The 25,069-nt window shown below is 46.1% G+C and overlaps 1 protein-coding gene across 1 annotated transcript in view; it reads left to right on the top strand.

The window, feature by feature from the left end:
* The window catches only part of LOC111950435 (RIMS-binding protein 2), a 55,275-nt gene that overhangs the window by 29,683 nt on the left and 523 nt on the right, over window positions 1-25,069 (top strand). Inside the window, 16 exon segments of the mRNA XM_070434284.1 lie at window positions 750-856; window positions 1,073-1,182; window positions 1,523-2,428; window positions 2,691-2,842; window positions 3,493-4,275; window positions 5,379-5,726; window positions 8,056-8,149; window positions 8,152-8,195; window positions 8,718-9,563; window positions 9,939-10,041; window positions 14,680-14,822; window positions 15,500-15,684; window positions 18,329-18,396; window positions 21,863-21,975; window positions 22,216-22,287; window positions 22,594-22,722. Coding sequence (XP_070290385.1) covers window positions 750-856; window positions 1,073-1,182; window positions 1,523-2,428; window positions 2,691-2,842; window positions 3,493-4,275; window positions 5,379-5,726; window positions 8,056-8,149; window positions 8,152-8,195; window positions 8,718-9,563; window positions 9,939-10,041; window positions 14,680-14,822; window positions 15,500-15,684; window positions 18,329-18,396; window positions 21,863-21,975; window positions 22,216-22,287; window positions 22,594-22,722 — 4,203 coding nt within the window.

Raw genomic sequence — 25,069 nt, 5'->3', positions numbered from 1 at the left:
AGTAGTGCACTATATAGGGAAGTAGTGCACTATATAGGGAAGTCGTGCACTATATAGGGAAGTAGTGCACTATATAGGGAAGTAGTGCACTGTATAGGGAAGTAGTGCACTGTATAGGGAAGTAGTGCACTATATAGGGAAGTAGTGCACTGTATAGGGAAGTAGTGCACTGTATAGGGAAGTAGTGCACTGTAGCCTGTAGGGAATAGGGTGTTTGTGTCGGCCTGCAGTATCAGCCAGAGGGAAACATAGGCGGTCATCATTAAGCTGACGCTGGGAGCATTTTGAGAGAAGAGAAGGTACTGTTTAAGCAGCTTGTTAGTGGCCAATGTCCCAATCCACTGTGAATTGTGCCCAGCTGCCCACGTTATACATAAATCTCTTTGCAGAATCTCTGATGTAGAGGGAGTAAGTCGATGGCAGAGAAACAATAATATCATGCGTGTGACCTTCTGCTATTCAGGAGGCATTGATCCAGCCAGGGGTTGGGAAGGTTTTGACCTGATAGCAGCTCAAAGTTCCAATACAAAGTATATATCACTTATCAAGCGCTTTTATCCAAAGACATTTTACATTCCAGTGAGTTCATACATTTATTTTCATGAATATGTCATATTTTCCTGGCTTGGAATGAACACTGCTAGGAATTGACAAAACCCTGCAGGAATTTATATTGCTAGCGCCAAGCTCTTACCAGCACAGAGTACAACAAGTTTCCAGTGCCTCATTGTTGACTGTCATGTTGTCAGGTTGACACGGCCAGTGAAGTGGAGGAGTTGGACATCGATGTGTCCCCAGCGCCTTACACAGCTCTCAGGAGAGCCGCTCAGCTACAGGTCTTCATTGCCAGATACAGGTAAGGACTGGCAGACACAGCGTCGGCCAAATCAGCAGTATGCCTTCACTTTGTTGTTGATTTCTCCTAGTTATTGTTTAGATGCTAGTTTTAGTGGTGTTAGTTAGTAGAAAGAATTAAAGAACCGTGTCTTTTTTCAGTAAACAATAAAAGGAGATGAGTTGTGTTGTGTTTCTAATACATTAGCGTTGATAAGATGGCTTAATCTTTCTCCAGCTATAACCCGTACGACGGTCCTAATGATAACCCAGAGGTGGAGCTGCCACTCACCGCTGGGGAGTACATCTATGTTTATGGCGGTATGGATGACGATGGCTTCTATGAAGGTGAGACATCTCCAAAACCTTACGTTTTAACAATGAAAGTTTTAAAAAATGTACACTGAAAGTTACAATTTAACATGTTAACACTGAAATTTAGATTTTTTTTATGTTGAAATGTTAAATCTGAAAGTTACAATTTAACACTGACATGTTAAATCTGAAAGTTACAATTTAACACTGACATGTTAAATCTTAAAGTTACATGTTAACACAGATTTTTTTTTTTTTAACACTGTCAAAGTTTTTAGTGTCTGAAACAAAACACCAAACGCAAGTCCTCTGTCTGTCTCTGTCTCTGTCTCTGTCTCTGTCTCTGTCTCTGTCTCTGTCTGTCCCTCTTCAGGAGAGCTGATGGACGGGCGGAGAGGGCTGGTCCCCTCCAACTTTGTGGAGCGCGTCTCAGACGACGACATGATAAGCGCCCACGTTCCAGAGGGCACGGATATATCCCACAACTCCCTGCTGGACAGCAGCCTGCACAGCGCCAGTCACCAGCACCATCTCTGCCTGGGGGGCCCAGGTACCTCTGAGAGGACAGACCCTACGTCAGCAGCCTCCATCCCGGTTTCTCTCTCCGTCCCCTCAGGGGAGCACGTCCCCTCGGACCCCTCCCTCCCAGACCTCCTTTCCCCAGCCCCCCTCACCAACGGCCTGGATCTGGACCTAGAGGTGGGGGTGGGCACTGTGCCTTACCCGCGCAAGCTCACCCTCATCAAGCAGCTGGCCAAGAGCATCATCATCAGCTGGGACGGGCCGCTGGTGCCGGCGGGCTGGGGCAACGTGTGGAGCTACAATGTGTACGTGGACCAGGAGCTGAGGCTCAACGTGCCCTTCGGCTCCCAGACTAAAGCTGTCCTAGAGAGACTAGACGTCACCCTCAAGGCCTACCGGGTGTCTGTGCAGAGCTTGACGGAACGCGGAAGCTCGGACCAGCTCCGTTGCTCATTACTGGTGGGTAGGGACGTGTGTGTGGCGCCTACCCAGCTCAGAGTCGACCGGGTCACCGCCACCTCGGCCAGCCTGGCCTGGCTGCCTAGCAACAGTAACTATGTGCATGTCGTGTCCTTGAACGAGGAGGAGATGGAGCTGGTGAAGGCTGGCAGCTACTCACTGTGCCTCAGTAACCTCACGCCCAGCCTTCAGTACACAGTCAAGGTGGAGGCTCAGCCACACCAAACCCCCTGGGAGATACCCCAGGAGAGACGGGAACACAAGACCGTCACCACCACCTTCACCACGTTGGCCGCAGGTACGTGTCGCGAGACAGGGGAGAGAGATACTGGAGATCAGAGATACAGTGCTGAAGTCCAAGTAAGGAGGGTTGAGGAACTGCTGCTTTTATGTTTCTACATGTAACCTAGTTTGATTCATGTCAGCGATTGGCCAGATTCCACTCAACTGGTGTCCTCGGTCTTACAAACCGTCCCTGATTAGAGAGGAGGAATGTAGTCAGGGGCTGTTTATGAGCTGAGATTTGTTTGTGATTTGATGTTTAATCCCTCGTCTCCCAGGCCCCCCAGACGCTCCTCTGGACGTGCAGCTGGAGCAGGGGCCTTCCCCGGGAATCGCCCTCATCAGCTGGCTGCCTGTCACCATCGATGCTGCTGGGACCTCCAACGGGGTCCGCGTCACCGGATACACAATCTACGCTGACAAGAAAAAGGCGAGAACTGTAGTATTGTGTTTCTGCACTGGAAGCAGAGCAGAGGGTTTTAGGTTTTGGATGTAAAGAGGATGAAATTATGCTGGGAGGGAAATGCTTCTGAAAATAGTTTGAATTGAGTGTGTCTATCAGGCCAGTGTTTTAGGAGAGGTTCTGGGCTCTAAAGGCCCATTGAGTGTGTCTGTCAGGCCAGTGTTTTAGGAGAGGTTTTGGGCTCTGAATACCCATTGAGTGTCTGTCAGGCCAGTGTTTTAGGAGAGGTTCTGGGCCTGTCTCTTATACACATCTAGATGTGTATAAGAGACAGGGGCTCTAAAGGCCCATTGAGTGTCTGTCAGGCCAGTGTTTTAGGAGAGGTTTTGGGCTCTAAAGGCCCGTTGAGTGTGTCTGTCAGTCCAGTGTTTTAGGAGAGGTTCTGGGCTCTAAAGGCCCGTTGAGTGTGTCTGTCAGGCCAGTGTTTTAGGAGAGGTTATGTATTGCTCTCTTTCTCAAGACAGTGGTGTGTGTTTGTGTTCCACAGTATTTGTGGTGATTCAGCTTCGACTGTAATGATGTCTTGTCCCATGCTGCTGACCTTTCTATTGTTTGTGTCAGAGGTGTGATGATAGTGTGTGTCCGTGCTGCTGACCCTCTCCTCTCCTGCCATACAGGTGTTGGAGGTGTCGTCCCCCACGGCGGGCAGTGCCCTGATGGGCCCTTCTCAGATCCAGTCCCTGATGGGAGCCCACGAGCTCACTGTGCGCACCATGTCTGCCCACGGGGAGTCCATCGACTCTGTGCCAGTCAACGTGCCCGCCAAGTTGTACGACATCATGACCGGCCAGGCTTCGGCCACCTCCTGCTCCTCGTCAACCCCCGTTCGTCAGTCAACCTCTGTCCACCAGTCACCACCCTACCAGTCACCACCCTACCAGTCACCACCCTACCAGTCACCCCCCGTTCACCAGTCAACCCCCGTTCGTCAGTTAACTCCTGTCCACCAGTCACCCCCTGTCCACCAGTCGTCACCCTACCAGTCATCACCCTACCAGTCGCCACCCTACCAGTCGCCCCCCTTCCTGTCTTCGTCACCAACCGTCCAGCCCCAATCCCCATCTTACGGGAACTCAGCTGCCAAAGTCTCCATGCTGCCCTACGCCACTGCCTCGTCGCCACTAGACGTCGCACACATCATGGGCCCTAACGGGGGGCTGCTCTCTGCCAACTCTCCCCCAGTCCACGCCCTCCACACAGAGGCCTGCTCCCCACACCCTGCCTCGTACGCAGAGGTCTGGGCTAACCCCTTAGCAAAATCTCCTGCCTCCCCTTGGGCCGCCTTGGCAGTGCATGAGGCTATGTCATCTCCAGTAGCACTAAACTATCAGGCCAAGTTACCATCTGTACCGTCAGCCTATCAGGCCATGCTACCATCAGCTTCTCACATCAACACAACGGTATGTACAACACTGCTTAAACACCTGCTCTAGAACTCTCTAGAACTCTAAAACTCACCTGCTCTAGAACTCTCTAGAACTCTCATCTAGAACTCTAAAACTCACCTGCTCTAAAACTCTCTAGAACTCTCATCTAGAACTCTAAAACTCACCTGCTCTAAAACTCTCTAGAACTCTCACCTAGAACTCTAAAACTCACTTGCTCTAAATCAAATCAAATCAAATCAAATGTATTTATATAGCCCTTCGTACATCAGCTGATATCTCAAAGTGCTGTACAGAAACCCAGCCTAAAACCCCAAACAGCAAGCAATGCAGGTGTAGAAGCACGGTGGCTAGGAAAAACTCCCTAGAAAGGAAGAAACCTAGAGAGGAACCAGGCTATGAGGGGTGGCCAGTCCTCTTCTGGCTGTGCCGGGTGGAGATTATAACAGAACATGGCCAAGATGTTCAAATGTTCATAAATGACCAGCATGGTCAAATAATAATAATCACAGTAGTTATCGAGGATGCAGCAAGTCACCACCTCAGGAGTAAATGTCAGTTGGCTTTTTTAGCACGTCCGGTGAACAGGTCAGGGTTCCATAGCCGCAGGCAGAACAGTTGGAACTCTAGAACTAACCTAGAAGTCCCCTGCTCTAGAACTCTCATATGGAACTCACCTACTCTAGAACTAACCTAGAAGTCCCCTGCTCTAGAACTCTCATATGGAACTCTAGAACTAACCTCCTCTAGAATGCTCATCTAGAACTCTAAAACTCTCTAGAACTCTCATCTAGAACTCTAAAACTCTCTAGAACTCTCATCTAGAACTCTAAAACTCACCTGCTCTAGGAGTGTCATCTAGAAGTCCCCTGCTCTAGAACTCTCATATGGAACTCACCTACTCTAGAACACTCATCTAGAACTCTAGAACTCACTTGCTCTAGAACATGTATCTAGAACTCACCTGCTCTAGAATGTTCATCTAGAACTCTAGAACTCACCTACTCTAGAACACTCATCTAGAACCTCTAGAACTCATCTGTCGTTATCTAGTCTACATTACTGTAACTATGTTAACTAAGTGTATGTAATACTGTATATCCTTGTCCTCCAACCAGAGCCCACATCTAGGCCCAGCAGCAGCCACGGAGCAGAGCATAGCAGACACAGACAGCCCCGGAGTTCCCCGTCCTGTCATGTCCATCACAGACTTTCTCCCTGTGGAGGACGACTCCCGTGCCAACCTTTCAACCCCTGAGCCCTACCCCACCCCGCCCAAGGCCCTTGTGCCACCCGCTGGGGACCTGATCAACCCGCTGGACATGCAGCCTCTCCGGCCCCCCAGAGCCCCCTCTCCCCTGGAGTCAGAACCAGACTACTCCATGGAGAGGCCGACCACACGCATGGTGTCCATGGAGGAGTTCCTCAGGCAGGACCAGGACACAGGCTTCAACAGGCAGCCACAGGTTAGTTAGTTAGTTAGTTAGTTAGTTAGTTAGTTAGTTAGTTAGTTACAGTGCATTTGGAAAGTATTCAGACCACTTGACATTTTTTCCTCATAAATCTACACACAATACACCATAATGACAAAGCAAAAAAAGTTACATCTTGGTTTCATCAGACCAGAGAATGTTGTTGGTGTGAGAGTCCTTTAGGTGCCTTTTGGAAAACTCCAAGCAGGCTGTCATGTGCCTTTTTTCTTGCCTGAGGAGTGGCTTACGTCTGGCCACTCTACCATAAAGGCCTGATAGGTGGAGGGCTGAAGAGATGGTTGTCGTTCTGGAAGTTTCTCCCATCTCCAGAGGAACTCTTGAGCTCTGTCAGTGACCATCAGGTTCTTGGTAAGGCCCTTCTCCCCCGATTGCTCAGTTTGGCAGGGCGGTTTGGTGGTTCCAAACTTCTTCCATTTAAGAATAATGGAGATCACTGTGTTCTTGGGGACCTTCAATGCTGCAGACATCTTTTGGTAAACTTCCACAGATCTGTGCCTTGACACAGTCCTGTCTCTGAGCTCTACGGACAATTCCTTTGACTTCATGGCTTGGTTTTTGCTCTGACATGCACTGTCAACTGTGGGACCTTATATAGACAGGTGGGTGCCTTTCCAAATCATGTCCAACCAATTGAATTCACCACAGGTGCATTCAAGTTGAAGAAACATCTGAAGGATGATCAATGGAAACAGGATGCACCTGCACTCAATTTAGAGTCTCATAGCAAAGGATCTGAATAAGGTATTTCTGTTTTTAATTTGAACAAATTTGTTGAAATTCTAAAAAACTGTTTTTGCTTTTTCATTATGAGGTATTGTGTGTCGATTTGTTTTGATTTAATCCATTTTAGAATAAGGCTGTAACATAAATGTGAAAAAAGTCAAAGGGTCTGAATACTTTCCAAATGCACAGTAGTAGTTCATTAATTAGTTAGTTAGTACTGACTGTGCTTCTTTGAATTTGTTTCATTAGTCCACTGTTGATAAAGTCTCAATGTTTTGCATGTCAGCAATCAAGTTTTCAAAATACAGTATATAACTTTCAAAATACAGAAATGCAGCTGGTATTATGGATTTTGCATCATATACATCATATTATGCAAGATGCAAAATGCATAATACCGGTTGTATTTCTGTATTTTGAAAGTTATGTATCTTGAAAACTTGATTGCTGACATGCAAAACATTTTGGGACTATATCAACAATGGACTAATGAAACAAATACCTTTAAATGTCATGGTCAGTTTCCTGGGAAGATACAAGCTACAGCACCTCTGAAGTAGTCTTTATTGTACCCACTGTCCCCCTCACATTGGCTAGTTGTGTGTTTTAATCCTCTGATGGTTTGGATATCGCAGGCTCAGAAATAAACTCTTAGAGAGATCAGTGGTCATGCCCTCACACACAGTGCCAACATCACCCAGCCTTACTTCTTGTTTAGATGAACCAGTTACTGCCCTCTAGGAAAGGCTGTGGCATCATTATCTCTTGTTTAGATGAACCAGTTACTGCCCTCTAGGAAAGGCTGTGGCATCATTATCTCTTGTTTAGATGAACAGTTACTGCCCTCGTCTAGGAAAGGCTGTGGGCATCATTATCTCTTGTTTAGATGAACCAGTTACTGCCTCTAGGAAAGCTGTGGGATCATTATCTCTTGTTTAGATGAACAAGTTACTGCCCTCTAGGAAAGGCTGTGGCATCATTATCTCTTGTTTTAGATGAACCAGTTACTGCCCTCTAGGAAAGGCTGTGGGATCATTATCTCTTGTTTAGATGAACCAGTTACTGCCCCTACGTCTAGGAAGGCTGTGGCATCATTATCTCTTTTTAGATGAACCAGTTACTGCCCTAGGAAAGGCTGTGTTATCATTATCTCTGTTTAGATGAACAGTTACTGCCCTCTAGGAAAGGATGTGGCATCATTATCTCTTCTATATCAACAGGCTGCTTCAGACCAGGAAGCATTGAGGATCGAGGCAGGATATCAACATATACCAGCGCTCATAAGTACAATTATAGCCCATATGTACCTAATAATGAAAAGTTTCACTTTTATTGGCACCTACAGTTTAATTGCACTAAAATAATATCAACTCTAAAAGTAGATTTGTATATTTTGTATGAGTTAGATATTGGCTAAGACATCATTGGTTAATCCATATGCCTGTCCTGTTGGGTATATGAGTTAGACTCATATCCCAACATATCTAACTCATATTTTATATGAGTTAGACAAGCAACATCATTGGTTATTCCACGGTCTGTAAGTTGTTTGGCTGTGTGGTTCTGTCCTGTGGTTCAGCGTTACACTGCTGGTCTGGTGGAGCCAGAGAGCAGTAGGGGATTCGACCTGTCTGATATCCTGGAGGAAGAGGAGGATGACCTCTACTCTGACCCCCCGGACCCGCCCTGGCCCGGGGATACACCACCGGAGCTAACAGGGTAAACAGTCACCACACACACACCATAACACAGACATCTGATCTGGCTGTGGAGGACAGCTCTTTTGGTTATGTTTGTTTTTGGGGGTTTTATTTTCTTTTCACTCTTGAATTCACTCACCGTTTTGATTCATTTTCTTTTACTTTTTCTTTGTACGTTCATATTCCACCCTCCCTCTTCACTGTTCCTCCTGTCACCCTGTCCTGTCCACCACTCCACCCTCCCTCTTCACTGTTCTCCTGTCACCCTGTCCTGTCCACCACTCCACCCTCACTCTTCACTGTTCCTCCTGTCACCCTGTCCTGCCCACCACTCACCCTCACTCTTCACTGTTCCTCCTGTCACCCTGTCCTGCCCACCACTCCACCCTCCCTCTTCACTGTTCCTCCTGTCACCCTGTCCTGTCCACCACTCCACCCTCACTCTTCACTGTTCCTTTCTGACCTCCTACCTCATCCAACCTTCGTACCTTCAACCTGTTAAACCTCCTCCTCGATGACCCTTGACCCATGACCCCTGTAGCCAGACCAGTGGGAGGTGCCGGACAGTGACGAGGAGATTGTGGAGAAGATCCTGAAGCTTCCTCCTCAGGCCCAGACTCAGGCCTACCATCAGGGTCATCATCACCATAACGAGCACTTGTTCAGCATCCCAGAGGTCACTGATGAAGAGGATAACAGTGTCGACGAGGACTATAGTCACCGTCGCCACCGCAGACAGTCCCAAGCCGGGCCAAGCCGCTACCCTGATGATCCCCACTACCACAGCAGCAGACACCAGCCCCACCACCACCACCACTACCACCACAACAGCAGACCCGAAGCCAAAGAGCCTTCACCCAGACACAGTGGTGGTGCCCAGAACAGGGTCCACTACGCAAACACAGTAGACAGCATCAGACACCCCGAGGAGGGGCTGCTGGACACCGGGGGCAGCAGGGATGTGTGGGTTCCCCGGGCCACCCAGAAGGCCCACCACGGTGGGGGAGGGAGTAGGGCGGGGACGATGGCCTTGGTAGGCGGACTGGGGGACCGGCTCAGACGAGAAGCCTTGCTACGGAGTCAGATGGCGGTCGCTGCGTTAACGTCCCAGGCCACCGGCCACACACCGGGTCCGGGCTCCCACCTGGTCAGCAAGACCATTCGGAAGGTCAATTCCCCGGTGGGCTCGGTAACAGAAATCGACCTTGAGTACGGGACAGACGAGGAGGAGCCGTTGACCTACGGCCCCGGGGAACGAGGGGAGGTGGTGGTAGACCAGATGGGCTCTGAGTGGTGGGTGGAGGGGGTACAGCCTGAACCCCGGCCTCTAGCCAGGCTCCAGGGAAAACCTGCCCTCCAGGCCATCGCAGCTGCTGCAGCAGAATGGGTGTGTTCTCACTCGTTGTATCCTGTGGCTGTATTCCCTCTGGATTCCCTTCTACCGGCGCCTGTGTAGTCGTCTTATCATGACGCCTCAGGTCACCTGTAACTGATGTCCTAGCCACCTAGCGTCTGTCTGTCTGACTGACTGTCTGCACTATCCGCTTCTCCAGACTCATTCAACCTGCACAACCACCTGGTTCTTATCCTATACAACTCATGTCTCTAACCCTGCACTACTGTACTGTACATTTGCTGTCTGTCTTTCTCTCTGACCGACTGTCTCGCTCTGTGTGTTTGTTTGGGTGTGTGTGTGTGTGTGTGTGTGTGTGTGGGTGTGTGGGTGTGTGGGTGTGTGTGTGTGTGTGTGTGTGTTGACCAGGAGTCTGGCAGAGACCTGTCGATGGAGGCTGGTGCTGGGTGGAGCAGACAGCCTGGACTATCTCCTAAACTGACCAGGTCAGAGGTCATACATCAGCTCAAAGGTCAGAATCGAATTCCTCCTCCTCTTCACCCCCCCCTCTTTATCTCAATGTCTCTGTCTCTGTCTCTGTCTTTCTCTCTGTCTCTGTCTCTGTCTCTGTCTTTCTCTCTGTCTCTCTCTGTCTCTCTCTGTCTTTCTCTCTGTCTCTCTCTGTCTCTCTCTCTGTCTCTCTCTGTCTCTCTCTCTGTCTCTCTCTGTCTCTGTCTCTCTCTGTCTGTCTCTGTCTGTCTGTCTCTGTCTCTCTCTATATGTACAGTGCTAGTACAACAGGACTATAGTCACCACTCTGCAGTCAGTCAGATTACCAGCGCAATTAGGGCAGGGGGGAGGAGGGGGAGGGCAGTACTCTAACAGGGATAGGGGGAGCAGGGGGAGGACAGTACTATAACAGGGATAGGGCAGAGGAGAGGGGGGAGGGGTAGCCTAGGGGTTAGAGCATTGGGCCAGTAACCGAAAGGTTGCTGGATCAAATCCCTGAGCTGACAAGGTAAAAATCTGTTGTTCTGCCCCTGAACAAGGTAGTTAACCCACTGTTCATAGGCCGTCATTGTAAATAAGAATTTGTTCTGACTTGCCTAGTTAAATAAAGGTTCAATTTAACATTTTAATTGAAAAGACATAGATTTGATTAGCCTGCACTGAAACCAACCAACCAACACAGTAACCTAGATTAGCCTGCACTGAAACCAACCAACACAGTACCTAGATTAGCCTGCACTGAAACCAACCCAACAAGTACCTAGAATTAGCCTGCCACTGAAACCAACCAACACAGTAAACTAGATTGCCTGCCTGAAACAACCAACACAGTAACTAGATTAGCCTGCACTGAAACCAACCAACACAGTACCTAGATTAGCCTGCACTGAAACCAACCAACACAGTACCTAGATTAGCCCTGCAACTGAAACCAACCAACACAGTACCTAGATTAGCCTGCACTGAACTAACCAACCAACACAGTTACTAGATTAGCCTGCACTGAACAACCAACACAGTACCTAGATTAGCCTGCACTGAAACCAACAAACAACACAGTACCTAGATTAGCCTGCACTGAAACAACCAACACAGTACTAGATTAGCCTGCACTGAAACCCAACCAACACAGTACCTAGATTACCTGCACTGAAACCAAACAACCAACACAGTAACCAGAGATCCTGGGGCCGACGCACAATTGGCATAGCGTCGTCCGGTTAAGGGAGGTTTGGCCGGTAGGGAGGGAGGGTTTGGCGGTTGGGATATCCTGTGTCTCAGTATGTAAAAATGTAAATAAAATGTATCACTCTACTGGTAAATCGCTCTGGATAAGAGCGTCTGCTCTTGGCCGGTAGGGGATATCCTGTCTTCAGTAATGTAAAAAAATGTAATAAAATGTATGCACTCTCACTGTAAGTCGCTCTGGATAAGAGAGCGTCTGCTAAATGACTAAAATGTAAATTTAAAATGTAACCTAGATTAGCCTGCACTGAAACCAAACCAACCAGTACCTAGATTAGCCTGTACTGAAACCAAACCAACCGCCCAATACAGGAGAGCTGGGGACTCTCATTCTCGGTCTGTCCTTCTCTCTTCCCTCTCTCTCGTCTGCCTCTCTCTCTCTCTCTCTCCCTCGCTCCTTCTCCTCTCTCCTTCCCCTCTCTCTTACTCTTTGCTCTCTCCTTCCTCTCCTTCTCTCTCTCCCTCTCTCTCTCTCTCGTCCCGCTCTCTCTTTCTCCCTACTCTCTCTTTCTCCCTCTCTTCTTCTCCCTCTCTTTCCCTCTCTCTTTCTCCTCTCTCTCTTTCCCCTCTCTCCTTTTCTCTTTTTCTCTCTTCTCCATCTCTCTCCCTCTCTCCATCTCCCTCTTCTTCTCCCTCTCTCTTTTCTCTCTTTCTCTCCCTCTCCTCTCTCCCTCTTCTCCCTCTTTCTCCCTCCCTCTCTCCCTCTCTATCACTCTCTCTCTTTCTCCTCTCTCTATGTTCTCTCTTTCTCTCCCGTATCCCTCCTCTCCGCTCTCTCCCTCTCCCTTCTTCTCCCTCTCTCTTTTCCTCTCTTTTCTCCCTCTCTCTCATCTCCCCTTCCCTCTCCTCTACTCTCCCTACACTCTCCCTCTCTCTCTTCTTCCTCCCTCTCTCCCTCTCTCTCTCTCTCTCTCTCTCTATCTCCCTCTCTCTCTCCCTCTTTCAATCTCACAGAGAAGGGTCCTCAGATTATATGTTCAGCTTTTACTTAGCAGTAGGTGGAAGAACAAAAGAATGCAGATGGGTACACAGGACGCTCTTCACCGTAACGCCCAGCAAGACTAGAGAGGAAGGGGGGGATCAGGGAAAGCCGATGTACAGACGAAATATAAACGTTGTCTTTTTCTTCTCCTGTCGCTTGGCTCTGCCTGTAGCCTGACTGTTGCTACATACAGGTGGACTGATCTTCCCCTAATGAGATAGAACCTGGTCTCATTGGAGCAGATTAAGCCCTAGTCCACTACAACGGTTCACATGTAGGTCTAGGTAATCAGTCACATGGTTACTACATTATATAGACACACAGCCCTGTGGTCACACCAGGTAAACCAGTCACCATGGTCACTACATCCCATAGACAGCCAGCCTGTGGTTCACAATACCAGGTAACCAGTCACCATGGTCACTACATCCCATCTAGACAAGATCAGCCCTGTGGGTCACAACCAGTAACCAGTCACCATGGTCACTACATCCCATAGACAGACAGCCCTGTGGTCAAAACCAGTGACCCAGTCACATGGTCACTACATCACATAGACACACACAGCTCTGTGTTGTTGCTGTTATTGTATAAGCACATCCAGAGATTATTTTTCTAAGAGTTAGCGAGTGAAGGGGGCCGTGCTCTGTGGTTCTGTTTTCTGTCCTCCTTTCCCCTCTCCTCCTCTCCTCTCTCCTCCTTTCCCTCTTTCCTCTCCTCTCTCCCTCCTTTCCCCTCTCCTCTCTCCCTCCTTTCCCTCTTTCTCCCTCTCTCTCCCCTTTCCTGTCTTCCCTCTCCTCTCTGCCTCATTACCCCTCTTCCCTCTCCTCTCTTTTCTCCCTCCTTCCCCTCTTCTCCTCTCCTCTCTCCCTCCTTTCCCCTCTCCGCTCTCTCCCCTTCCTGTCTTCCCCTCTCCTCTCTGCCTCTTTCCCTCTTCCCTCTCCTCTCCCTCCTTCCCTCTTCCCCTCTCCTCTCTCCTCCTTTCCCCCTCTTCCCCCTCTTCCCCTCTCCTCTCTCCCTCCTTCCCCTCCTTCCCCTCTTCCCCTCTCCTCTCTCCCTCCTTCCCCTCTTCCCGCTCCTCTCTCCCTCCTTTACTCTCTTCCCCTTTTTTTGCCCTCTTCCTCCTTTCTCCCTGCCTCTCTTCCCCCTCTCCCTCCTTTCCTCTCTTCCCCTCTTCCTCTCTTCCCCTCTTCCTCTCTTACCGGGGATCATAGACATACGCACGTTTCTTTCTGAAGCAGCTTAGGCCTCACTGTCTCAGGCTCAGGGCATTAGCTTGATTACCTCTCTTAAGTACACGCCCGGGCCACGCCATTACACAGCAGAGCGGGGGGGGGGGGAGTGAGCTCTATCGTTTGGATCAAGTCAAATTGTATTTGTCACATGCTTTGTAAACGACAGGTGTAGACTGAAATTATTATTTATGGGTCCTTTTTCAACAATGCAGAGTTAGATAAAACATTTAAATTGAGATTGTGATACAAGGAATAAATACACAGTGAATAACGAATAACAATAACAAGTTTTAAAAAATAACATGGCTATATACAGGGAGTACCACTACAGAGTCGGGTATGAGGTAATTGAGGTAGCTTCTACATTTGCATTGCTTGCTGTTTGGTGTTTTAGGTTGGGTTTCTGTACAGCACTTTGTGACATCGGCTGATGTAAAAAGGACTTTATAAATACATTTGATTTGATTGATTGATACATATAGGTAGGGTTAAAAGGAAATCAGCAACAAGATAGATAATAGACAGTAGCAGCAGCGGGTAGCCATTTGATTAGCTATTTAGCAATCTTGTGTAAGAGTCTTATGGCTTGGTGGTAGAAGCTGTTCCGGGTCCTGTTGGTTCCAGACTTGGTGCATCGGTACCGCTTGCGATGCGGTAGGAGAGAGAACAGTCTATGTCTGGAGTATTAGAACATGTTTAGGGACTTCCTCTGACACCGCCTGGTATAAAGGTCCTGAATGCTAGGGTGCTCGTCCCCAGTGTTGTACTAGGGCCGTTCTCACCACCCTCTGTAGCGCCTTGTCGTCGGGTGCCTTACAGTAGCCGTACCAGGTGGTGATGCAGCCAGTCAAGAGGCTCTCGATGGTGCAGCTGAATCATTTTGAGGATCTGAGGGCCCGTGACACATCTTCTTATTTTTTTGCCTCCTGAGGGGGAAGAGGCGCCGTCGTGCCCTCTTCACAACTGTGTGGGTGTGTGTGGACCATGTTAATTCCTTAGTGATGTGGACACAAGGAACTTGACGCTCTAGACCCGCTCCACTACACTGTGGGACTGTGGAAGTGTGTGTGTGCGTCTGACCAGGCAAAACCAAGGGCCTATATTACCGTTTGAAATAATTTGGTCCTTTGCCCCACAATGCTTGTAGGCTAACCGTTGCTCCAAATAATGTGAGTTCTGTTTGTGTGTTTGCGTGCAGAGAGCATGGATCATGCATGGCCTATAGGAGACAATGAGGTGCGTATCTTTGTGGCTCTGTTCCCCTACGACCCGGTCAACATGTCTCCCAACCCCGACGCTGCTGAGGAAGAACTGCCCTTCAGAGAGGGACAAATCATCAAGGTATGGAACCTGCCAGAATAATCCCAGTGATAATCCTGGCACTATGTTAGACACTCATCCGATCTGTCAATAATTATTGGTTGTGACCTCCTGAGTGGCACATCGTAGTGCTTGAGGCGTCACTACAGACCTGGGTTCAATCCCACAGCCGGCCGAGACCGGGAAACCCATGAGGCGGCGCACAATTGGTCTAACGTCGGCCGGGTTAGGGGAGGGTTTCGCCGGCCGGAATGTCCTTGTCCCATCGCACTCTAGTGACTCCTTGTGGCTGGCTGGGCGCATGCGAGCTGACTTCGGTTGCCAGCTTTACAGTGTTTCGTCCTACACATTGGCACGGCTGGCTTCCGGGTTAAGCGAGCAGTGTGTCAAAAAGCAGAGCGGCTTGGTTGGGTCGTGTTTCGGAGGACGCATGGCTCTCGACCTTCGCCTCGCCCAAGTCCGTATGGGAGTTGCAGCGATGGGACAAGACTGTAACTACCAATTGGATATCATGAAATTAAGGAGAAAAAAGGGTGAAAAGTACCAAAATATGTCCAAAAAAATTTAATACTAGTGATTGGTAGTGGAAGGCAAAACGTTTCTCCATGTTATCTCTCTTCTATTAATGAGGTAGTTAGACAATAACACAACCTAACAGCCGCCATCTTGTTTGTCTTTCCCCCATCCTCCATGTCCAGATCTACGGAGACAAAGACTCGGATGGATTCTACCGCGGCGAGTCGAACGGTCGTCATGGTTACGTGCCATGTAACATGGTGTCAGAGATTCAGGTGGAGGACGAGGAGACCAGAGAGACACTCCTGCAGCAGGGCTTCCTGTCTACTGCCACAAACATGGAGAAGATAGGTAGGAATAGCTGTCAGTCATAACAACATCCAATCATCAAATGGTTTTACAGCTGTCAATCATATCAACATCCAATGCCAACTGTGTTCATCCAACAAGTGCCAATTAAACAGGGCCTGATCCAAGTCGTCCATGTAATCAAACAATGAATCAGTCAAGTGCATTGTATTTGTATAGTGCTTTCTGTTTGCTGTCAGCTCTATGGTTTGTCTTGATGTTGTCGGCCTGTACGCGTCACTGTAGAATGTGTACGAACTGCGGTCTTTCAACAGGTGTGGGGATGCTCTTTGTGGTTTTATTTCATGAAATCCCCATTGGTCCGTGGAGTGGACAGTGAAACAACGTGAAAGGCAATTACTCCTCTCCTTCTAGTCTTGATTTTCTTAAATATATATATATATATATATTGGACACACCTACTCATTCAAGGGTTTTTCTTATTTTTGTTTTCCACATTGTAGAATAATAGTGAAGACATCAAAACTATGAAATAACACATATGGAATCATGTAGTAAGCAAAAAAGTGTTAAACAAATCAAAATATATTCTATATTTTAGATTCTTCAATGTAGTCACCCTTTGCCTTGATGACAGCTTTGCACACGTTTTTTCCAACAGTCTTGAAGGAGTTCCCACATATGCTGAGCACTTGTTGGCTACTTTTCCTTCACTCTACGGTCCAACTCATCCCAAACCATCTCAATTGGGATGAGGTCGGGCGATTGTGGAGGCCAGGTCATCTGATGCAGCACTCCATCACTCTCCTTCTTGGTCAAATAGCCCTTACACAGCCTGGAGGTGTGTTTTTGGTCATTGTCCTGTTGAAAAACAAATCATAGTCCCACTAAGCGCAAACCAGATGGGATGGCGTATCACTGCAGAATGCTGTGGTAGCCATGCTGGTTAAGTGTGATTCTAATCAAGCACCCCCACACCATCACACCTCCTCCTCCATGCTTCATGGTGGGAACCACACATGCAGAGATCATCCACTCACCTACTCTGTGTCTCACAAAGACACTGCATTTGAAACCAAAAACCTCAAATTTGGACCAATCAGACCAAAGGACAGATTTCCATTGGTCGTGTTTCTTGGCCCAAGCAAGTCTCTTCTTCTTATTGGTGTCCTTTAGAAGTGGTTTCTTTGCAGCAATTCGACCATGAAGGCCTGATTCATGCAGTCTCCTCTGAACAGTTGATTTTTATTTTTTATTTCACCTTTATTTAACCAGGTAGGCCAGTTGAGAACAAGTTCTCATTTACAACTGCGACCTGGCCAAGATAAAACAAAGCAGTGTGACAAAAACAACAACACAGAGTTACACATAAACAAACGTACAGTCAATAACACAATAGAAAAATCTATGTACAGTGTGTGCAAATGTAGAAGAGTAGGGAGGTAAGGTAATAAATAGGCCATAGAGGTGAAATAATTACAATTTAGCATTAACACTGGAGTGATAGATGTGCAGATGATGATGGGCAAGTAGAGAGAGACTTGATGGTTTTTGTGACTGCACTTGAAGAAACTTTCAAAGTTCTTGAAATGTCTTATATTGACTGACCTTCATGTTTTAAAGTAATGATGGACTGTCGTTTCTCTTTCCTTATTTGAGCTGTTCTTGCCATAATATGGACTTGGTCCAAATAGCTCTATCTTCTGTATGCCACCCTTACCTTGTCACAACACAACTGATTGGCTCAAATGCATTAAGAAGGAAAGAAATTCCACAAATTAACTTTTAACAAGGCACACCTGTTAATTGAAATGCATTCCAGGTGACTACCTCCTGAAGCTGGTTGAGAGAATTCCAAAAGTGTGCAAATCTGTCATCAAGGCAAAGGATGTATTTTTTGTTGGAGGAATTCCTCAGAGGTGATAGAGCAGCAGCTGCATCTTGATTAATGGAAAACACACATTGAACTCATTATCTTTTTTTTTACTGTTAATGAGTTCTCACTTTAAATGACTCATGTCCTGAGTAAGATCTGTGCTATTTGATTAAATGAAAAAGTAAACCAAAGATATCCCACTCCTATGAGCTGCTTTGTATGCTTTCATGGTTCGTCTTCAATTGCACATGGATGTTTGTGTTTGCTGACTGTTTCAGGATAACCAGCTTGAGCTAATGGGTTGTTCATCGACTCCGTGTCATGTGACTCATTTCAAAGAATTACTAGAAGCATAAGTTAGTGGGATAAGCTGTGGGGGGGCTAAGTGCTATGGACCCCAACACGCGCGCACACACACACACACACACACACACACACACACACACACACACACACACACAAACCCACCACACCCCACACACACACACACACACACACACACACACACAACACAACACAACACACACCACACAGCATTAAACCACCCAGCCCACTAGAGAAAGCTGACAAAACAATACTGTCTCTATTTCATGCATATATTTCCCCAAAAAAGGATCTCTTTCGGATTGTTTTAACCTTTCACTTCCACTTCCTGTGTTCTGTTCGCTGGTTATTTACTATTGGTTGTTTTATAAAATGGCTTTTTACAGGCTTCAAACTCATTCTGTCTCTTGTCTGGTCTTCATGGTTCTGGCGTCTCTGTCTGTCTGTGTTTTTATCTTTTTTGGTTTCAAATTTGGTTATCCTTTTTTTAAATTTCATAAAGCACTCGCTCACATGCACAGCTTCCGCGTCGCCCTGTCCCACCGCCGAACACGAGACGATCCAAGAAAGGTGTGTCTCGCTGTCGCTGCTGACTGGCTGTCTCTCTCTCCTTTCTCCTCCTCTCTTCCACTTCCTCCTTTGTGTCCACTCTTATCACTCTGATCAGAGGGATTGTGGACACTGTTCATATCCAAATAATGGAATATCTGTGGTTCACACTGCTTCAATATCCAAAACATTATAATGATCTGTGGATTCACAACTATTCAATAATCCAAAACATTATAATGATCTGTAGATTCACACTACTTCAATATTTACATTTATTATGATCTGTGGATTCACAGTATTCAACATTATCAACATATATTAATGTACATTGTGGATTCACACTGGTCAATATCCAAAACATTACAATGTTCTGTGGTCATCACACTGTTCAATATCCAATCTATAATGTTCTGGTGGATCTTCACACTGTTCAATATCCAAACATTATAATGATCTGTGGATTCAACACTGTTCAATATCCAAAACATTATAATGGATCTGTGGATCACACTGATTCAAATCCAAAACATTATAATGATTCTGTGGATTCACAGTATTCAATATCCAAAACATATAATGATCTGTGGATTCACACTGTCATCGATATCGAAAACATTATAAATGATCTGTGGATTCACAGCTGTTCAATATCCAAAACATTATAAATGATCTGTGTATTCACACTATTCCATATTTACAATTATATGATCGTGTTGGATTCACAGATTTCATACATAACATTATAATATACTGTGGATTCACACTGTTCAATATCCAAAACATTTATAATGATCTGTGGATTCACACATCTGTTCTCTAATGCCAAAAACATTTATATATATCTGTGGATATCACACTGTTAAATATTACATTGATTATGATCTGTGGATTCACACTATTCAATATTTACATTATAATTATCTGTGGATTCACCACTATTCAATATCCAAAACATTATAATGATCTTGTATTCAAACACTAGTTCAACTATTCAAACATATAATGATCGTGGATTCACACATTCAACTCAACATTATCAATGATCTGTGGATTCACACTATTCAATATATAAAACATTATCAGTATAATGATCTGTGGATTCACACTGTTCAATATCCAAAACATTAATTGATCTGTGGATTCACACTATTCAATATTTACATTATAATGATCTGTGGATTCACAGTATTCAACATCAACATTATATATTGATCTTCCATAGGCTAAATGTAGGAGGCCTAAAACTTTAGTGATGCAGTTCCTGGTGTATAGCGTTGAATATACAAATTGCCCTAGTTTCAGTGCAGCATCCGCTCTGGTATCTCCTTCTGTCTGTCTTCCTGTTGTGGGTGTATAAATAATTAGATCTGGCCTCGGACTTGCTCTCCTAGGGTGGCTTTGGTTTCTACATTTTAGTTTGATTGACTACTGAGTGTGCCGAGCCAGGAGGACCAGGGTGAAATGCTTCATTGACCTGCTCCTCTCTCCCAACCCAACCCAACCCCATAACCCATGCTGCTCTTCCAGTGGAGTGCCTGCGCTGTGGGAAGATACTTAGACTCCTCCCCGTCAAGGTTTGTAACGTATTCCGTTAGTCGTCGCTCGTCTCTCTTCTTCTCTCTCTCTCCTCTCTCTCTCTCCTTCTCTCTCCTCTCTCTCTCTCTCTCTCTCTCTCGCTCTCTCTGCCCCCCCCCCCCCCCCCCCAGCATGAAGGGACGCGCTGCTCTAGTGTCCACTGGAAACCTGCATGTATTAGAACATATACGCATGACATCGTCGTTACACTGGCTCTCTAGACCTTTCTCTAACTTCTCAAGTCTCCACTTGAAACCGGCATAGTGTTTATACAGATACCCATGAATCATCAACATGCGACCTCTCTAATTCTGTCTCTGACTTGCTGCGTCATTCTAACGGCTGATATGAAATAACCTCATCCTGCTGCCACCTAGGTTACTGTGTCTTGTTGCTGTTGATAACAGTGGTGGTGATGATGTCCTCTCCTCCTATATGTTTGTGTCATGTAATGTTCTAGTGACATCATCACTACATGAACTCTCAAGTCTCTTCTTGTTTTGCACTTACAGTTTAAACTGCACTCAACACACACACACACACTTTCACATTCACACTTACACTTTCACATACACGCATACTCCAAACGCCAGCACACACACCTTTCACATACACACTTTCACATACACACAACACAGTCAAAAACACACGTACACTTTCTCTTTCGCACAGCACCACACACACACATCACTTTCACATACACACCACACACACACACACACACACTCACTCTTCTACACATACACACACACACACACACACTTTCACATACACCACACTTTCACTTACCCACCACACACCACACTTACACTTTCACATACACTACATATGCACGCACACACAACACACTTTTACACTCTACATATGCTGCTGTTAATCTGTTTTTTTTATTATTATCTATCCTGATGCCTAGTCATCCCTGCCTCATGTACATATCTACCTCAATACACTTTCTGCACTCTTGGTACTGGTATTCCTGTATAGCTCACATTGATCTGTACTGGTACTTCTGTATATAGCTCCACATGATCTGGTACTTCCTGTATATAGCTCCACATTGATCGGCTCTCTTATAGCTCCACATGATCTGGTCTGGTACTTCCTGTATATAGCTCACAATGATCTGGTGCTGGTACTTCCTGTATATAGCTCCACACATGATCTGGTGCTGGTACTTCCTGTATATATCCACAATGATCTGGTGCTGGTACTTCCTGTATATAGCTCCACAATGATCTGGTTCTGTACTTCCTTGTATATAGCTCCACATTATCTGGGTACTGTTACTTCTGTATCTTGCTCCACTATGAATCTGGTTGCTTGTACTCCTGTTTATATAGGGCTCCACAATTATAGTCTGTTTCTCTTGTTAAACTATCCTTTGAATATAAGCTCCACAATGATCTGGTTCTGGTACTTCCTGTATATAGCTCCACAATGATCTGGTTCTGGTACTTCCTGTATATAGCTCCACAGTGATCTGGTGCTCCCTCTAATGCTCCATTCTTGTGTATTTTGTTCCTCGTGTTCTATTTTTCTTTTTTTCTTTTTTCTTAACTCTGCGTCGTTAGGAAGGACTCGTAAGAAAGCATTTTACGGTTAATTCTCCACCTGTTGTATTCACTCAGACTAAACTGTCTGAAAACAGACTAAACTGTCTTGACTCTTTTATGTGACCCTCACCATCCTGAAAGCCTGCAAAGAAATGATCCAAAAACATCCACAAAGCCAGCCTCTGCTGTTGTTCATCTTTTACTCTCGGTTCTCCCGGTGATTGTGTGCTGCACCTAGCTGTGTGCTGCATGAGTTACTATTAATTGCATGCTGACATGGAAATTAAAATGAACAAGATGTTCCACTCAAAAAATGGTCAGAAATCTGACTCTGTATTTCTGTGTTTGATTGACAGATCCCAGCCAATCTGATGTTGCCATGGCAAACCCGGCGTGCCCCGGTCCTCGCAGGATGAAGGCCATCTTTGATTACGACCCTCGAGAGAGTTCTCCCAACGCTGACATCGAGGTGAGCGCCATGCTATTCCCTGTAACGAAGGCTTGTGTTATAGTTGTATATAAAAACAGACAGTAAAAATACGTGTTTCTGATTCACTAGACAGTCAAGTTGGAGCTCTAAGGTTCTATTGTCTGTACTGGACAATGGAAACAAGTCTCGTACCAATCAGACCATACCAGTTGATGTTACTCCAATTTGGGGAAGATGAAGTCCTATTGTTTTCATGGTCTTCTCTATGGCCATCTGCAGGTGGAGCTGACCTTTGGTGCCGGGGATATCATCTATGTGTTTGGTGACATGGACGATGATGGGTTCTTCTATGTAAGTCTCTCTCTCTCACTCTCTCTCTCTCTGTCTGTGTCTCTGTCTCTGTCTCTGTCTCTGTCTCTGTCTCTGTCTCTGTCTCGCGTGTGCGAACAAACACTCTGAGAAGGCTGTAATTTTCTTTTAAACTGTTTTAACACCTTAAAGACGTGACCATGTGTATGACGAGGACGTTGTTGTTGTTACAGTATTAATGAAGGTGTAGTTGATGGACAGACATACTCGCGGACTGTCTTTTTTTGATTGACTAAGGTCCCAGGTTACACATGCGTGATGTGGGTGTATAATGTGTGTTGTTTCCAGGGTGACCTGAACGGACACAAAGGCCTGGTCCCATCTAACTTCCTACAGGCTGCCCCAGAGGCTGCTGGGAAAGCCCCACCATTTGACCCCCAGCCTCAGTCTGTAGCCGAGCACAGGACAGAATCACAGGTACGGTCAGCACGCTGTGTGGACACGTATGACGGCCTAGTAGCCAAAACGTTTGTAGCCCGTTGCCTCTCAAAGCCTGATGGGAAATAAGTTCTAATCTCTTTTTTCTTTTGAATGTGAAACTTCCACACAGCATTTATTTCACCGGGTAATTTGACTGAGAACACATTCTCATTTACAGAAATGACCTGGGGAATAGTTACAGGGGGGAGGAATGAGCCAATTGGAAGCTGGGGATGATTAGGTGGCCAAATTGGGAATCTAGCCAGGACACCCCTACTCTTACGATAAGTGCCATGGGATCTTTAGTGACTACAGAAAGTCAGGAGACCCGTTTAACTTCCCCAAATCACTGGCCTGGAGAATTGGGATATTATAATTATATTTTAGACCAGAGGATAGAGTGCCTCTTACTGGCCCTCCAACACCATTTCCAGCAGCATCTGGTATCCCATCCAGGGACAACCCTACTTAGCTTCAGAGGCAAACCAGCAGTGGGATGCAGCGTGGGATGCTGCTGACCATTTTCCAAAATATAATATTTTATGTTATGTTCTTTTATGTTTTATTTGTCGTATCTCTGTCACCTTATGTCTTACTCTTTTTTGGTTAAGTCTCTATCATTTCTGTTTTTACATTTATTTTCTCCTTCTGTTTCCTGCATGGCCTTTTTGAAGAAGCAAAAACGAACTGTGCACTTTAAGACTTAAAGCGTGAGTGTCTCTGAGGGGATCACACCCTCCCAGCTGAGTGTTAGTAACCAGTGCTCCCTACTCCCTACTCCCTACTCCCTGCACCCTGTGCTGCTGTTCATCCTCATTCTTACCTTACCAGTACTAGACTCCTCAGATGTGTATCCTCCTGTCCATGTTCACACGATCAGGCCCAGGGTGACGGGCTGAGATTTCTGAACAACTGGGTATTCTCTGCCCACCCCACCGTTCTCCTGTATCCCTCGGCTTCCCTGCTGATGTATATCCCTTGGCTTCCCTGATGATGTATATCCCTCGGCTTCCCTGATGATTTATATCCCTCGGCTTCCCTGATGATTAAGTTCTCCAGTTACATCAATCAATAATTTACTAAAAGTCAGATTGTGTTGCCTATCTCACTCCGAATCCAGCCCTTATTCAAAACCAGGGGGCAGGGGAAAATAATATGGGTTATCCATCTGACGTACCACTGTCTCATCAGCCAGCCACAAAAAAAGATCTCCAAAAAAAAGCATAGACATCTCACATTTCCATTTAGACTAATCATTTTCGTGACAGCTGTGAGAATAAAACCACCGCTCTCACAGCAACAGTGTCAAACAACAATCCATCGTCCCATATAATGGAATGGTCGGGATCGGGACAGATCAGACAGCTCCAGCCAGTCGAATTCATGAAATCAGCTGGCATAATTTTTATGGATATAAAACAATGAAATGTCAATTGAAAAAAGATAAGACGAACTAATGCAGCTAATGCAGTGTTTCCGCTTTCAGTTTACAGTGATGGTTGCTGTGTGTTGAGATAGCTCCTCTGAACAATAGTGTTCCTGACAAGTAAGAACATTTTCTATGACAGGTGAAATCGTCCCTCATACTCATTGTTATGGATTGATCCGTAAATAAGTAAATAGTTAAACAGCTAAGACAAACGCAAATGCTGCTTACTTTGCTGTTATTCTGGCTTCACTTTTTGAGTGACCTAGTAAGTTCGTAGTTGGCTAGCTAGCAATGCAAGGATAAGAACATGTGCCATGCCAGTTTATGGCAATGTGTAAACATTAGAACAAATGACTGGGTGGCGTTCCATAGATACAGAACAAAAAATGGACTGAACGGCTGGGTCGCATTCACTAGCAACCAAACCGATAGAACGAACGACCCGCCGGCTTGGTAGTGCAACCAAGATTTGTGTCGGGACCCCTATATTTGCGAATGGATGACAATAGTATGAATAAATTCATCAAATAACGTTTTTTATAATTTGAAATATGTCAATCATTATTTGAATAATGTGATTAACCCGTTGTATAAAAGTGATAATGCCAAAAGCCGGTGTTTGGAGGATATATTGACTTTTGTCTCGGCCTCAACACAATTGTTCCTCGTTAAGACTCACCTTCTTCTCCAATCCAACTCACCTTAGTGCTTCTTATACGTGACTAAGCACTCACTCCTATCTTCTCACACTATAGTTGACACACATATACTAAAACGCTCTGTACTCTGAGTCCGATCTCTCGCTTTGTCCTCCTAGTGAGGCGTTAGCTCCATCGTCTCTTGAGGCAAATGGCGCCTATCTCCCCATGGTAGAATACAATCTAGGTTCTCCTGTCCCTGCGGTACCAATGTTCA

Source organism: Salvelinus sp. IW2-2015, linkage group LG23, assembly GCF_002910315.2.
Source record: "Salvelinus sp. IW2-2015 linkage group LG23, ASM291031v2, whole genome shotgun sequence".
Lineage (NCBI taxonomy): Eukaryota > Metazoa > Chordata > Actinopteri > Salmoniformes > Salmonidae > Salvelinus > Salvelinus sp. IW2-2015.
Note: the sequence above shows the minus strand (reverse complement) of the source record. Positions and strands in the feature narration are given on the sequence as shown.